Below are 16,825 nucleotides of genomic sequence, written 5' to 3'. Positions count from 1 at the left end.
AATACACTTGTTTATAAAATTTATATTCAACCTATGAAAAAAAAAAGAGGATGATAATATTAAATAAAAGTATCTATATTCTTTATAAATCATGTATTATTTCTGTATTATAAATTCTAAAATAATCTATTACCGTATAATTGTCATCAAACATTCGAAAAGAAGTAAAAGGGACGGTTTAGTGTTAGAACAACACCCATACATTATTTTAAAAATAACAACTTTTTTTTTTAATCCGATACTTTCCCTTTTTAGACATACATACAAAAAATAAGGTTAAAGCAAGAAAATTTCAACAAACAGGACGCGTAAGGCTTTTGACAAATGTCAAAAAAATAACAAATCAAAAAATTATAATGTAGCATTTTCTCTCATCACGGTAAAATGTTTATACTATATAAATCAATATTTCATCTATATCTGCAAATTGTTTTAACATTATGTGCATTTTTCAACAATCACTTCCTTCTACTCTCGTCCAATTAAAGAAACCGAACACATCAGATAGTAATCATGGCTCCAGGTAAGAAAGTTGCTCCAGCTCCATTCGGTGCTAAGACCACCAAGGCTGCTAAGGCTAAGAACCCATTAACCAATGCTACTCCAAAGAACTTTGGTATTGGTCAAAGCATCCAACCAACCAGAAACTTATCCAGATACGTTAAGTGGCCAGAATATGTCAGATTACAAAGACAAAAGAAGATCTTATCTATGAGATTAAAGGTTCCACCAGCTATTGCTCAATTCCAATACACTTTAGACAGAAACTCTGCTGCTGAAGCTTTCAAGTTATTCAACAAATACAGACCAGAAACTGCTGCTGAAAAGAAGGAAAGATTAACCAAGGAAGCTGCTGCTATTGCTGAAGGTAAGACCAGACAAGAAGCTTCTCCAAAGCCATTTGTTGTCAAGTACGGTTTAAACCATGTTGTTTCATTAGTTGAAAACAAGAAGGCTAAGTTAGTTTTAATTGCTAACGATGTCGACCCAATTGAATTGGTTGTTTTCTTACCAGCTTTATGTAAGAAGATGGGTGTTCCATACGCCATTGTCAAGGGTAAGGCTAGATTAGGTACTTTAGTCAACCAAAAGACCTCTGCTGTTGCTGCTTTAACTGAAGTCAGACCAGAAGACGAAGCTGAATTGGCCAAGTTGATCTCCACTGTTAACGCCAACTTTGCTGACAAATACGATGAAGTCAAGAAGCACTGGGGTGGTGGTATCATGGGTAACAAGGCTCAAGCTAAGATGGCCAAGAGAGCTAAGGCTGCTGGTGCTGCTTGAATAAAAAAATTTAAAATTGATATAAATTTCCAATATTGTTTTTTTATTGTATCTTTTTTGAATTTTTTCTAAACCAATCTTTTGCATTGCTAGCTTCATAACTCCATGATCTGAGGTCATTTGCTAGAGGCTTTGTTGAAGCATTATTATATACAGCCCTATTTTTTTCTTTGTCCTTTCAAATCCTGAGTAAAATGCGGACCTAATCTGTATTGGGAACAATTGTACTTACTAGAAGGAGAGGTGGTGACTTGGTTTACTATTTGAATACTTATTCATTATAGGGAGTGTCTATTTATTGGAACGTGTTAATATGAGGAATAGCATGGAATCATTATTGTTAGTGAGTTTACTGGATATGATGTATTCTCATGTTGAAAATAATGTGTTCATGTGACTTCTTGTATGTTTTTCAAGGTAGGCAACGGAAACTTCTTTTGAATTGAATTAGTATTGAATGGTGAAGCCGGTTAATTCTTTTTGTGTTTTATTTTGAATTACCTTTTACGGATAGTAAGAATGTGTATATTGTTTCTATATAGATTATTTTTGTATATTAATAATGTTACAGAAGTTATTCTAGACAAGACATAATATTTCTTTGTTTGTTTGTTTTTTTTTTTCCTCTCCTTTCTTTGCCGTGTTTTGTAAGTGTATATTAGATGTTTTTTATGTATTCCTATGTAATATGATAAACTATATATGCCTGTATATGTATAGATAGTGATGATAATTTTATGAATAGTCAAAAGAACTGACAAATGTATTTTGCTCACGGAAGTCTGCAGGTTTACGTGTACAACATTTAAATTACTTAAGCAATCAATTTAGAAAAGTGTGCTACAATGGTTATATTCTTTGTGTAGCCGTCATCTATATACAGATCACATGATCTCTTTTTGTTCTTTAGTCAAAACAAGAAGAAAAGAGAAAAAAAAAATCCTACTGAAGTTTTAGTATTTCTGACTGGATTAGACATTCTGAACCACTGAATTTTATTTATTTTTATTTTATTTTATTTTTTTTCCCGCCGTACCCTCGCTCCAACTCTACCCTATTTGTTGTGGAAGAGGAGGAGGTGGAAATAGTGATGGAAATACTTTTTGACCTATATTTGCAAATACGCAACTACAAGCTCATGCTATGATATCTTCGTAGTGAAAAAAAGGAGGAACAAGTAAAAGTGAAGAAACAAATATGAGTATATCTATCTTATCTTAGTTCAAGAAACTAAAAACGAAAAAACAAACAAAAAAAAAAAAAGGAAAAAGAGAAACAACGAAATCTTGAAGACTAAGAATACTTGGAGTGTGTAAAATAGATCTTTTTCTAAAAGACTTGTTGTATAATAGTAGTAGTAATAGTAGCAATAGCAGTAGCAGTAGCAGTAGCAGCAGCAGCAAATAACAGACAATGTTGTTTTGGTAAAAGGAGAAAAGAAAAAACGGAACAAAACAAAATTCCCCTACTTGTCAAAGGGCAAAGTGTGTGAATTTCCCAGCAGCGTTGAGAGCAACCCTAAAAGAAAAGACCTCCCGCCGCATCATTTTTCCAGAAGGAAGAATTTATCCCTCACCAATTTTTGCCGCCCCTCCCCCCTCCCTGTCTCCTGTGCATTACCCCATTGGGAATGTGGGTCTTGGATAGTCCACTGTGCACAAAAAAAGAAAAAAAAAAGCTAAAAAAAAAAAGTAAAATAAAAAAACAAACAAAAAAAAAATAAAAACAACAGAAAAAGGAGACAAAGGGGAAGGAAAAAAACGCAGAGATATAAATTTTTGGTGGATTCCAGAGTACTTAGGAATGTTTTTGGAAGCCACGTTGATTCCTTAACCAATTTCCCTTGTATATAGTTCATGGTTTATGTTCCACAGTTGTTCTTTGACACATTACTATTTACTATACTTGATTCTCGACCCTCTTGTATAGAATTTTTAATCATTTTAAACTACATCTTATATTTCTAGTTATAAATAAATATATACTTGTATAACATATACTCCTTATATATCTAGATTTAGATTTAGATTAAGTTACAAAAGAGAAAAAAATAAAAAGTGAAAAGAGAATCTGTTGAAATAAAGAGTAATTCTTTTTTAAGGGAAGTTTGAGATAGAATAGATATCGAGAACAAAGAAAGACAGAAAAAAACAACAACAACAACAACAAAAAGAAGAAGAAGAAGAAGAAGTAGATTATCCAACGATTAATTATATTAAAATCAGCTATTATCTTCCTTCTTTTAATTTATAAAAAATAAATAGTTAAAGAGAAACCAACAGACAAATATCATTCGAATCATACACATTCTAAAAACATAATATATATATATATATATAATTAAAACTACAAGAAAAAAAAAATAGAATAGAAGAAAATGTCTTCCACTGAAGTTGAATTAACTAACCAAGCCAACGTTGAAGAAACTCAAAATGTTTCTAAATTATTAGTTGACCCGGAAACTACAATTTTCATTGGTAATGTCGCTGTCGAAGCTACCGAAGATGATATCAAGAATATCTTTAAAGGGGAATTCGGTGAAGATTTAATTATTGATATTCCAGAAACTCCAAGACAAAAACCAAATGGCCATGTCCCTCAAAGCAAACATGCTCTAGTTCAATTTCCTTCCAAGATCGATTTCGAGACCGTTAAAGAAAAATACGATTTAACCCAATTGAAGGAAAGAGAGATCCATATCAAGAAGGCAAGAACGAGTGAGGAATTACATTCTTTTGCTCAAAGAAGATTCAGACATCGTGGTAATTTTAGAGGTGGATCTCACCGTGGCAATTTCAGGGGCGGATCTCACCGTGGCAATGGAAGAGGTGGTCATCACCGTGGTAACTTCAGAGGTGGACACCGTCGTGGTGGCTTCAGAGGCAACAACTCTCAAAAGAAAGAAAAAATCCCACTTGACCAAATGGAAAGATCTAAAGATACTTTGTACGTCAATAATGTCCCATTCAACACTACAAAGGATGTATTAGCTGAATTCTTTGGCACTAAAGTGGAAAATATTGTTTTACCAATGAAAAAATTAAGAAATTTCCGCTCTGGAAAAGTTTACGAATCTGACACACTAAATAGAGGTATCGCTTTTATCACTTTTGAAGATTTGGATAACCAAGAAGATGCTATCGCCAAAAAAGTCGAGGAATTTAATGGTAAGGATTTAGGTGACAGAACTATCACTGTTGATATTGCCGTTATAAAGCCAGAAAACATCGAAAAAAATGAATCTGCATCTGAATCAGAAGCCGAAGAAGCAACTGAAGAAGAAGAAGAAGGTAACAAACAAGAAGCTTGAAGATAATTAATAGACTTAAATGTTTTTCTTTTTTCTATTAAATCTTTTGTATCTTTATTTCTTTAGTATGTTATTTTTTACCTTCTCCCCCACTCCTCCTTTTTTTTTTTTTTTTTTGCTTGTTGCTTTTTAATTCTATAACTTCTTACTTAACCTATATAAAGCTCAGTACCTTCACTGATTGTAAATTATTATAATCATCACTTATAATGATTTTTATTTTGTTCTGCATTCTACTATTCTTTTTTCTTTTTTTTTTCTTTTCTTTTTTTGACCAACAACTAAGTCTCAAAAATAGACAGGCATGGATTGAAGGATGTTGTGCCTTTATTTATCACAGTAAATACATTCAATATAAATCATAGAATATGATTTGGTACTTTCTACTGATCTGATAGTTTGGTTGTTTTACCACGCTCTCTCCTCAACAACACCCTTTTTCTTTGGTACAATCACAATCCTCAGATCACATATTGATAGCATTGAAAAACCATCAAAAAAACTGTTTACCAAAATAGCATTACGTGATAATAATTCAATGATTTTTTAGTTCCATTCAAGTACAGAAAAGAAAACATAGATCATCATATGATTAGGCTATACCATTAAAATAAAACTTAATATATAAAATGCCATATCAACTACTTCAACATAATTGTTTATACTTTTCAAATCCTTATGAAAAGATACAGATTCCCATGAATAATTTTATTAGACACAATATACAATAAATAAGAAGAAGTCAAAAAGATAAAGATGCCAGTATAGCCAAACTTTCCAATTAAAAGAAATAGGATTATTCAAATAAAGTTAATATATACCATAATGGCTCTCTTTCAACGTTACCTCTAACTGATATCAAAAAATTACTTTTGTATAATATTGATTATGAAAACCAATTTGGGAAGTATAAGATTTTACTTATTTTTGATTAGCTTGAAACTATAACTATCTTATTATCAAATCCTATTATTCAACCACCCATTAATACTCCAAAGCAATATAACACATTGCATTAATGACTGCGACTGGGTTACACTACTCTTTGTACTTTCATGTATGTATACATTATTAAAACTTCAATAAAATCTTTTTTAATTGGTTTCTATCTTAAGAATGTCAGTTTAACACGATAAATTAATGCTGTATGGCCTGAATCTATCCAATCAAATGTTGTCTTTGTAATCATTACGCCTTCTGATCTATTCAATATCACAAATAATAACCCTGAAGATATCTCACACCCGATATATAAGATGTTTTCCATATTGATTGCATCAAATAGAATCTATCATGATTATAAGGTTGTTACAATACATCCTAAATATAAGTTAAATAAGATAGAAAATTGTGATCTTCGACAGTCTTGACTTTACTACAAATGTATAAAAGGGAAAATGTCAAAGCAGTATTATTATCGCCAATACAAATTGATCATAAAATCCATAAAAATTACACTTTGCAAATAGAAAAAACAGCTATACCTCAATTTATTATTACACAATCGGGTGAAAAAGTACGTATCAAATTTTTGCATATTGAGAATAAATATTAGAATTTAAAAAGTTTAATTAAAAAACAAAATACCAGAAGTCATTCTGAAGCAAATACGTAGATGATAATAACAATTGTCCCGACGATGTATTCTGATCTATCACATAATAAAGCAAATTTTGGATTGTCTGATATTAGAATGGAATCAGTAAAACTCCATTTTTTTTTTTAAATTTACACATTTTCTTCTTGAGATCCCGACCCAACATAATCAGCATATCAAATTATAAAACTAATATAATCAAATCAGGAATATCATTTGTTTAGAAAAACGTATCAAAGTATTAATAATATTCAAACACCATCTGGTTTTGAAAATATAGCTAATATAGCAAAATAAATTAATCAATTTCTGCATATACTTTATATTTTTTGTTATCTTAGTATTTGCAGATTAGAAAATAATTACTCTAAATCAAGAAATCATAAGAAAATTCGCTAAAGTTAAACAAACAATTGAATCAGTTTTTTGAGAAAACCAATAATAATTTGTACATGACCCAATATATTTTATCCCAATTTTCAAAGTCTCTTGCTTATTAAATTATGTAAATAACAGAATATAAAAGTAATATTTCGCCTACAGTACCCAAAATCTTTTACAAAGTTATAACCATGGCCGATATACAAAACCTGACATACAAAAGTTTTTTTAGGAATGAGAAATATCAATTAGAGGAATCCTTTTCAAATTCCAGGAGAATGATCATTTTTTTGAAAACTCAAACACTATCAACATCTCTCAAACGTATTTTCAACTACTGTTTTTATCCCCCTATTCATTTGATAGACCAATTAACCATTCACAAAAGGATAAAATATTGTTTATAAATTAAAGAGAAAATATTCATTGAAGTTTTATTTACTTTCCTATATCTATTAAAAGATAACTCAATTACTTAATCAAACAATTATACAACTTATAGTATACCAGTAATATTCTATATACAAAAATGCATATAACAAAATTATTCAAATTTGATTTTGTTAAGTATTAATGGTTCTTGATTATTTGGATTAACCCATACTAAATGATCGATTACTGTATCTGCTACAATAAATTGTCTAATCCCCCAGTCTCCCTCTTTATAGACTTCAGGGATTTTTACCGTTAACTTTGGAAACAATTGTTTATAAAAATCCATAAATCTCATGACATCATTCTTTTCAATGACAATGCTCTTACTAACTTCTTCAAAAGTGTCATTGATATACTTAGGAACACTAAATGGCAGTTTTTTATGTGAATTTTTTGTTAGATTTGATGCTCTTACTATCCACAATAACAAAGCTTGTTTCACATATCCCTGTCTGACCAAATCTTCAAAAGATGTAATACCAAACGCAAATAATAAAGAATTAGCAAATAGTTGGTCATTTTTGAAAATAGTCTTAAAACTTAGAATCTCTTTACTTGGTATAGACTTAATTGTGGATTTCTGAAATTTTTGTAAACTCTCAATACTCTTTATATAAAGTTTTTTTTGAGAAGACATGTATTGTTTTATTACAGAACCATGCGAAAATTGACCACCGGTCTTAGAATGGCTCTTAAAGAATTCCAATTTTGATTGTAAGATTTTAGATAATTCACTGATACCTTCTAAAATAGACCTATTTACTAACGTATCCTCAGATTTAAGCTTTTCTAAATATCCAAAAAGATAAATCAATTCTCTTGGCAAAGGGTCCTTATAGGATATAATAAATTGGACACAGGAATTATCATCTGTAATATTAGTCAATTTGATGCCAAAATCTTTAGCAGATTGTATGGTTGTAGCACCTAACCTTAAAGTTAATCTAGAATTTTCATGATTGTTGTTTTCTTCAACAAAACCATATCCTAATAGTAATTCCTCATTACTCTTATCACCATAATTATTATACACTTCATCACCATTTTCCATATTCTGTAATTCCTTAGAAACAAAACTGACTCTTCCACCTGAATAAACCCATTTTACTCTTTGATCGTTTTTATGATTTAATAAATCAACTATAGGGTATAAGAATGCTTGCTGCAAATTATTTACATTTTGATAATCTAAAAGAATAACTTCTGGAAATGCTCTTGACCTAAAGATACAACTGGACCATAAATATGAAATGAAACTAGTCCATTCAACATTACCTATATGCAAATCATGTAAACAATTTTGGATATATACAATAATATTCTCACTGTTGCTTTTTAAATCTTTTCCAGTTTTCTTATGTTCAATCTTTAAAATTTTTAGTAATTGTTCCCATTCGTCATATAATTTAATTAAATCAGACCTTAAAATAATCAATAAATCAGTTCCTTTCAATAAGGATAATTCATCAGCAGTCCAGAAATATGGTTGTTGTAAATTCAATGATAAAATGTTTAGATACGGCTTAAAAAATTGATTTGAATCACCTTTGTCATGGTCAGAAAATTTAAGTTTACTCAAATATAATTGTGTAATAGCGTTTGGATTAGTAATACATTCATCTAATTTGGAGCTAACTTCTTTTGTTACATGAAAATGTGTTTCAGCCATCTTTCTTGTAATTAGTAATTCTTCTGGAACAGAGATCAGTAGGTTGTCAACTTTTTTGTCATCCACATCGATTTTTGAATCTAGCACAACTTGAATACCGGTTTTATCAGAAATCTTGAACGATAATCTTTTGTCAATCAAAGATCCATTCTCTTTTGCCCATTGAATAAACTTGTCCAAAGATTCCATATTTATTTCAAGGAAGAACAAATATATTTAGATAGTTCTGTATGATTTGACAGAAATAGTAAATATATATGTCTATTTGGTATAACGAAGTATATTAATAGGGGGAGGGGGAGAACAATTGAAAAATATATTTTTAAAAACTATACTTTAGGGTGAATCTCATTATCTTACTTGTTCTCATTAAATGCATAATTTTTTTTTTTAACTTTAAGCATATATATATTTTTTTTAAATCTTTATATTATAATGTTCAACTCAATAATAATACAATCATTCTATATACAGAGGAGGAGAACCCACTTATTCTAGTGACATTACACAGATGTATAAAATGGCTATCACAATATTTTGAACGACAATAGTAGATTATTCGCATAATATATATGGTCAGCATTTGTAATTGTAATCAAAATACAATTTAGCAAGACAATGATTTATCTGTTCCCAATTTTTTGATCTTACAAGTCAAGATTGAAATTACAAAAATAATAATAACATTAAGTTAAACTTTGTTGTATATTTATTACAACAATCAATCAATATTTGATTTTTTTTGCTTTTTCAGATACATATTTTTTATTTGCAGATCTTTTAAGGACTTAAAAGCCATCAACTGTAGATATATAAATATTTACTTTAATTCGCCATTATAACTGATATGGCTGTGAGGATAATAATACAAGTATATTTATAGATTTCTTTAACTACTAGCGTGTATTTGGTTAGATTGCCAAACGAATAAAGTCCAAAATTTATCCTGACATAACAAAGTGATATATTGTATATGCGTAGGCCAATCCTCTTCTGCTATTATTAGTTTTTATGTTGTTGATCAAGCAATATTGGTAATATTAGGAAGAACAATAAAATTAATTTGAGTTGATTAATCTAGATGTACTGACTATAATGATATGTTCGACAGTAAAAAGAATAAAAAACTACATATACTATTTTGTCATATTCTTATAATTGTTAATAAAATAATTATATGCAAGTAATGACAAAAACCAAAATTATTTCATGTACTAATATCACAACTTTCTTTATTCCCTTTTCCTTTTTGTCTCAAATTATTTCTATATATCATTAAACGTAAAGAATACTACTATACATAATATGGTAATAAAATCACTTTTTATTACTTGTCTGCTGATATATCCTTATTTTTATGCATATTAACAACATCAAAGAAAACTAAAAACAAAAACCACACAAGTATTAATAACTATATATTTCAAGGCTTTTTTTATTTTGATTTATTCTTGTGAACTTTGCAAACAAAAGAATCAGAAAAGTCACCATTCCAATTTGTTTTCAATTTGTCTTACAAGTTTTGTAACTAGATATTGCTAAAACAAATTTTCCAATAAATATTTGTTCTCTCCTTCTTTATGTAAATTATTTAAAATAATATCAGAGAGAAAGGTAAAACAAGGGATTTTTTGGTATATTCTATTATGATTAAAATAATATCTGTGTATTTTAAACAATTATCAAATTTATCTTGGAATACCAAAATTTTTCACGAAAAAATAGGCCTAAACCTTTAATTCATCTAGTTATTCTTCCAATTAATATCTTTTAAAAAAATATTTCAATGTTAAAGGCACAATCAATAATTGAAACGACATAGAAACATAATGCATCTATTTTGGTAATATAATTTATGACATTTTTTTCTCTTCTTTTTTTATTTCATTTTCTACTATCTGATTTACCTCTTGGCAAATAATAAGAATAGTCCAACTTATTCTTCATTAGTTATACATCACATATATCCTATTTTAGCATTATATGATCATTATAATATTTCAGAAGACATCTCTGAAAAAGCAGATATTAATTAAGTTAAGTGGTCACACTATAATTTCTTTCCCTAGAATCATGTTAACATATATGAAAGAAGTCATAATTTGTACAGAATATAGATGTTATTATAGGTTGAGATTAACAAATATTTATCATTTATTATTCCCCTCTAATTCTTCGTGTTGTTAAGTGACAAGAAATATTTCAATATTGTATAATCGTGGATAATGTCATATCGTATTAATCGAAAAAATAAAAGAAAGATAATCGGAGATATTACCTATTTAGAATGTGAGTACCACATTAATTACGTACTCAGCAGAAGAATTTGTGTAAGAAACAATTTCCCATGAGAATAAAACAATGGTTATTGTATTAAAGTATACTTTATATAATATTTGTTCCACAATTGGAACAGTTGTCTTTGATTCTATTTGAATTTAAACCTTACATGAATGATTATTAAAGGAACTACAAAATAAAAATTTAGCTACTAATGCCTATTCATTGCCTTATAGGCCTATCATTAACTATGTTTAGAATACTCATTAAAAATAAATTATAGTGGAAACTTATAGATATATTTAAAGATACGAAACTGTTGATGCTATTATTCTTTATACACCACTAAAGATATTCTGAATATGCTTAAGAAGCACCAAATTAACAAATAAAATTGTCTATCTCAAAAGATGACTATGCCTACAAGACATAAATCGATCCAGTTTAGTACTTTTTCACACAACTTAGCAAAAGAAAAAAGGAAACGACAAATGAAACCAGGGAATAGTACTTCTTGAATAACATTTACTTTTCTTGGGTTCAAATAGGATCAATGTATATATAACCTGCAAATAAATAAGTATATACACCTTTTAATCAGTAGTCACTAATGATTTATCTATAAATTTTCTTACCAAACTGATTGCTTGTAGAACCAAGCGGTTTTGAGTCATCACAATTTGCCTCAATCTATAATAATTTCTTGTGAGATTTGAAACCATGAGTAGTTGATTGGAAGGAATATCGTTAAATCTCTCTATATTTTTCAAAAATCTATTACAGTAAAGGTCATCTATTTGTTTTAGTTTTTCATTCATTATTTTCATATCTTCATAATACAAGGAGATGCAGTAGTGCAAATGTTCCTGATGATGGTCCTTGTTCAGGTCTGTCATTTCCAGAGATATTATACTATTCAAAGAATGATATACATCATCACTTAACTGAAAGTTATCTAAATAGATTGATGCTATCGCTTCTTCCAAGAAATCAAGCGATGTCAAAATATTTTTTTGATTTTCTAGCTGAGAGTCCCATGAACCAATCAACATTTCTAGATAATCAATCCTACTTTCCAATTTATCAAGCAATCTTTTGATCATGACGTCTGATCTATAAACCTATGCATCTATTGTAACAATAACAAAATATCTGCATGTATATAGTATAAGCGACTATGTATTAAAACCCTTCAGTCTCATTGATGGTGCTAGAATAGCTCCATGGGAAATACAAATCTTTAGCAAATTCCAACACTAGTCTTTAACCAAATAATCTGGAAATTTGTTACAGGTTGAAAGTGGCAGTACTTTGGTTATAAGTCTATGGCTTTCTTTCTACAACGTACATTTCCACTTTTACTAACCTCTTTCTTCTTCCATTTTAGTTTTCTTTTTCTTTGGACCATCTCACTCTTCCGATCACTTCAAAAAGAGCATTCGAGAGTCCGTCTTCTTTTTTTGTCAAATCAAGCCTTTTGAACAACTCTACAGTAAAACCAAGCAATATATAAACAAAGTAATATGTATAATGTACAATCTTTTACTGTATTAGTTGTTATTTGTTTTTATGAATTTACAAGCAATTCTAAAACAGTTTAGCATGCTTATATTTGAGATACTTTACGCATTAATGGTGAATATTCTAAATTTGTCAAACTTACCTACTACTCAACACCTGTGAATAAATCCCCTTAGGAGAGTAGCACTGTACTTTGTTTATAATATTTACCTGTCAAGCTAAACAGAAGGATAACATAGTTAAAAAAAATGAATAACACTAATAAAAGTCATATTAAGTTCATAGTACTTGCTGAAAAAAAAAAATTCAAACAGAAACACAAGTAGAATTAATATCAACACAAGTAGGTCATGACTGAACAACCCATCTTTTTTATCACAGGGACTGGAACAGATGTTGGCAAGACTTTTGTAGCCAAACTGCTAGTGTACGGTTGGTACTGCAACTATTGGAAACCGGTACAAACAGGAATAGAATCTGATTGTGGGGACACCTTCACAGTGACTCATTACCCGATCGGGAAATGGAACACCTTGGTGTTTCCTCCGAGATACGAACTACAGAAACCGTTATCACCTCTAGCTGCCATGGAATACGAGTCAAACGATAACAATAAAGACATTAAGTTGGAAGACTTTCAAATTCCAGATGGATCGAATAAGGCTCCACTTATTATTGAAGGTGCTGGTGGAGTCTATGTCCCCATCACCAAAAAATTAGAAATTACCACTGATCTAATCACGCATTTAATTGAATCTACTACAAGACCATTCTATGTTATTGTGGTTGCTGACTCTGGTTTGGGAACGTTAAATCATTCTTTGTTAACTTGGGAACATTTAAAACAAAAAGTCTCAAAGAAAAATTTATTGGGATGTATTTTAAATGGGAAAGCCAATAAAAATAATAGACAATTATTAGAACAATATGGTATTAATATAATCACAGAAGTTCCAATCTGTGATAATCTGGAGATGTGTATCCAAGTCATTGAAAAACTACCATCATTAGAATATGTGATTAACAAATATTAGTTTCAGCCGAGCAATCACACACATATATGAATATATAAACATATATAGGTAAACAGATTGTTTTAGTGTTATTTGACTTAGAACTAATATAAAAACTATTTTCTTTTTATTCTTAAATCATTTTGATGTTGTATAAAATATAAAACAACAAAACCAAACAATACTAAGGATGTTGGATGACAGAAACGTTGTGTTTGAGAAAAAATTCACTTGGCTCTCTTTATTTGGTATAGCTTTTTCCTTAAGTTGTTCATGGATAGGTATATCTTCTTCGTTAGGTGTTGGTTTAGCTAGCGGTGGTCCATTATTAATCATATATGGTCTTCTAATTGTTCTATTCTTTAGTTGTATGTGTGCAACTTCGCTTGGACAGTTTGCATATCTTATACCGGATAGTTGCGGGGTTAGTTTTTGGACTTATAAACTATTAGAACAGCAAACTGAAAACGATCACACAACACTAATTTCTAATGAAAACATAGATGTAAAGCAATCGTATGTAGAGACCCTTGTTAGTGTCCAAAAACCCACTTGGCGTTCAAGAATCCAAGTGTCCACTTCTGTTTTCGTTGCAATGTTAAATTATTTTGGTGCAATGTTTACTGCAGCCAGCATCTGTTCGTCACTTGCAATGAATTGCATAGGTATGCATAGTCTTCTACATAAAAATTATGAATACAAAAAATGGCATCTATTTGTTTGCTATCAATGTATCAATGTTACTTTAACATTTTTTAATCTTTGGTCAGGACCACTTCCTACTATTGGACAATTGGGTCTTTATATCTCTCTTGCTGCATTCGGGTTAACTTTGGTCATATCTTTAGTGACTCGTTCTTATTACACAGAAGAACCTTGGTTTTCTGCACACTATATTTTTGGCCATTTTGAAAATAACACAGGCTGGAATTCAAAGGGAATGGCATTTATTGTTGGTTTGATTAATCCTATGTGGGGATTTGTTGGAATAGATTCTGTATCGCACATGGTGGATGAAGTTGGACACTTTCAATCTCGTTATTTAGTGCCCAAAGTTATGAAGCTAACAGTGATAGTTGGATTCATAACAAGTTTTGTGTATGCAATTGGTATGTTCTTTTGTATTACAAATAAAGAATCTGTAACAAAAGCATTTTTCCCAATTCTTGAAATCTACTATCAAGCATGTCACAATAAAAATTTAGCTATATTACTACAGTGTTTTTGTTTCACTACAGGTTATATTTGTGGGATAGCATGTGGGACATGGCAAAGTAGGATCTTATGGTCCTTTGGAAGGATGTTTGGTCAAAGTTATGTACCAAACTCATTACATTCCAATTTAATGAAAAAAATCGGGACTCTGACAGAAAATTTTAAATCTCCATTATACAGTCACTTCATTTCACAGTTCGGAGTTGTTGTGATAGGTTGTATCTTTATGGGATCTGATACCGCTTTCAATGCTATTATCACATCATGTATCACTTTATTGATGATATCATATGCAGTACCAAGTGTTATATTTGTGTTTTTCACTGATAGGGAAAAGTTTGTAAAGGCCATTATTGAGAGAGAAAATCTTTCACATTATAAAGTTCCAAGCTTTTCAATTATCCCACACATCTGTTGTATGATGTGGGCTATTTTCTGTCTGGTTTTCCTCTCTTTCCCATACTCATTACCTGTTGTGCCATCTAATATGAACTATGTTTCTGTTGCATATGGGATTGTATTCATTTTAATAATATTCATTATTCTACCAATATGGATATCACCAGAAGCTTGCTCCAAACCATGTATTTCTATTGATGATGAAACAATGTCAATAATGGAACATGAAAATACACAATATTAGTTAATTTTATTTCTTTTGTCCAAGTAAAGTTTACCTTGATAATTTTTTCCTTATCCTAAAAAAGCACTGTTTGTTAAAGATCAGTGATTTTAACACTAAATTCTATAAATTTCAAACATTTTTATCCATTCAGTTCAATAATTACATTCTACATTCAAAGTAACATCAAAGATAATACAAAAAAAAGAGAATAAATTTTTTATAGTGAAAATCTTTATATAACATTACCAGAAAAAAAATTGGTTTCGTACTTAAGTGCTTGCAAATCAATTTATTATATTTTATGTCATATTGTGTATTTTGTTTATTAACAAATATTCTTAATAAATCTGCCATTCTAAGCCCATGCTTAGAGATAAATGTACTGATAAAATGAAAAAAATTTCTTAACACCTTATTTTAGCATTAACAAACAATCATAACCATTATTTACAGTATCATCTTAATCACGTCTACCTACGACCCCCTTTCGTATAATCCATTGAAATTTAACACCCATATATTAATATAGTGCCCTTTTCCCTCACTTTTGTTCCATTTTATCCAAACTCTTTCAAAACATTAAACAGGATTTATCATCATTCTTCCATTATCTTGATATACCAGACTTTTCACATAATTTAAACTCATATAGAATATTCTTTTAAATTTAACATATTATGATGATTGTATAATCAAACTGCACCATTAAGCATATCTACTGTATGATATTTCTACTAACGTACTATTAGATATTTATCTTTGTTAATTTTATTTTTATCACGAACATAGTTACTCTACAATTAATCTTTTACAATTTTTCTAATGACATATTGACAGTCAATACGTTCTCTTTGTTCTCCTGTATAATACTAGTGTTTATTTGTAATTTTCACTCAAGGAGCTCAGCAGGCCTAGTAAAATAAGACACAATTAGATACATATCTCTTCTACACTAGGTGAGCACACATTCGAAAATACGAAGGTGTCAATGTCACTTTAAATGAAAGTAACAGGGTCTTTTAACAATGTATTTCCAATTAAGTCTCTTTATTAAAAAGGCTGTTTTTTATTATGTCGTCAAGAATGATAGTTAAAAAAATATTTTTCAAGAGGAAAAGGTTTCAAGAAGAGAGTTAAAAAGATAAAGGATCAATTTGTATTTATCGATGAACATACTATATAATTGTGTACGTTCTTTGAATAGGCTTCTAATAAACCAGAATCTATTTTACTAATATGTTAAGTCTTGACAGTATTAAATACAAATACCACTATTTACCGAAAGCTAGATATGTTGTTTTTTTATATTAACTTTGGAAAAATTAGTGGGATTATCTACTATTCTACATAAACAAAGTATGTTCATCAGATCAATGAACACTATTTATTTTTATCCACTAACTGTGACATTTGCTTTTTTATAGGAGGTATTAGGTATTTCAAAAAGCCCAAGATTTAATTACTGGTAAATAATAAATACCGATAGTTCTCCTTA

The 16,825-nt window shown here is 29.6% G+C and overlaps 6 protein-coding genes across 6 annotated transcripts; 4 read left to right on the top strand and 2 right to left on the bottom strand.

Annotated features, from left to right (window-relative positions):
* Nucleotides 1-513: 513 nt before the first annotated feature.
* RPL8A (60S ribosomal protein eL8 RPL8A) lies at nucleotides 514-1,284 on the top strand (the record flags this gene model as incomplete). The annotated part of the gene is made up of 1 exon (XM_064857231.1): nucleotides 514-1,284. The coding sequence occupies one exon, from the start codon at nucleotides 514-516 to the stop codon at nucleotides 1,282-1,284; it is 771 nt and encodes a 256-aa protein (XP_064716364.1).
* A 2,377-nt stretch (nucleotides 1,285-3,661) lies between these two features.
* Nucleotides 3,662-4,594, top strand: SBP1 (Sbp1p; the record flags this gene model as incomplete). Its single annotated transcript, XM_064857230.1, has 1 exon — nucleotides 3,662-4,594. The coding sequence occupies one exon, from the start codon at nucleotides 3,662-3,664 to the stop codon at nucleotides 4,592-4,594; it is 933 nt and encodes a 310-aa protein (XP_064716363.1).
* A 2,522-nt stretch (nucleotides 4,595-7,116) lies between these two features.
* Nucleotides 7,117-8,865, bottom strand: EFM1 (protein-lysine N-methyltransferase; the record flags this gene model as incomplete). Its single annotated transcript, XM_064857229.1, has 1 exon — nucleotides 7,117-8,865. One exon carries the CDS (start codon nucleotides 8,863-8,865, stop codon nucleotides 7,117-7,119), a length of 1,749 nt encoding a protein of 582 aa, XP_064716362.1.
* Nucleotides 8,866-11,549: 2,684 nt separating this feature from the next.
* Nucleotides 11,550-12,059, bottom strand: LDB18 (Ldb18p; the record flags this gene model as incomplete). The annotated part of the gene is made up of 1 exon (XM_064857228.1): nucleotides 11,550-12,059. One exon carries the CDS (start codon nucleotides 12,057-12,059, stop codon nucleotides 11,550-11,552), a length of 510 nt encoding a protein of 169 aa, XP_064716361.1.
* A 768-nt stretch (nucleotides 12,060-12,827) lies between these two features.
* Nucleotides 12,828-13,511, top strand: PWA37_000552 (ATP-dependent dethiobiotin synthetase BioD; the record flags this gene model as incomplete). The annotated part of the gene is made up of 1 exon (XM_064857227.1): nucleotides 12,828-13,511. The coding sequence occupies one exon, from the start codon at nucleotides 12,828-12,830 to the stop codon at nucleotides 13,509-13,511; it is 684 nt and encodes a 227-aa protein (XP_064716360.1).
* A 169-nt stretch (nucleotides 13,512-13,680) lies between these two features.
* PWA37_000551 (uncharacterized protein) lies at nucleotides 13,681-15,348 on the top strand (the record flags this gene model as incomplete). Its single annotated transcript, XM_064857226.1, has 1 exon — nucleotides 13,681-15,348. One exon carries the CDS (start codon nucleotides 13,681-13,683, stop codon nucleotides 15,346-15,348), a length of 1,668 nt encoding a protein of 555 aa, XP_064716359.1.
* Nucleotides 15,349-16,825: the final 1,477 nt, after the last annotated feature.

Source organism: Arxiozyma heterogenica (genome assembly GCF_036370985.1).
Source record: "Arxiozyma heterogenica strain weizmannii chromosome Unknown scaffold_11, whole genome shotgun sequence".
Taxonomy (NCBI): domain Eukaryota; kingdom Fungi; phylum Ascomycota; class Saccharomycetes; order Saccharomycetales; family Saccharomycetaceae; genus Arxiozyma; species Arxiozyma heterogenica.
Note: the sequence above shows the minus strand (reverse complement) of the source record. Positions and strands in the feature narration are given on the sequence as shown.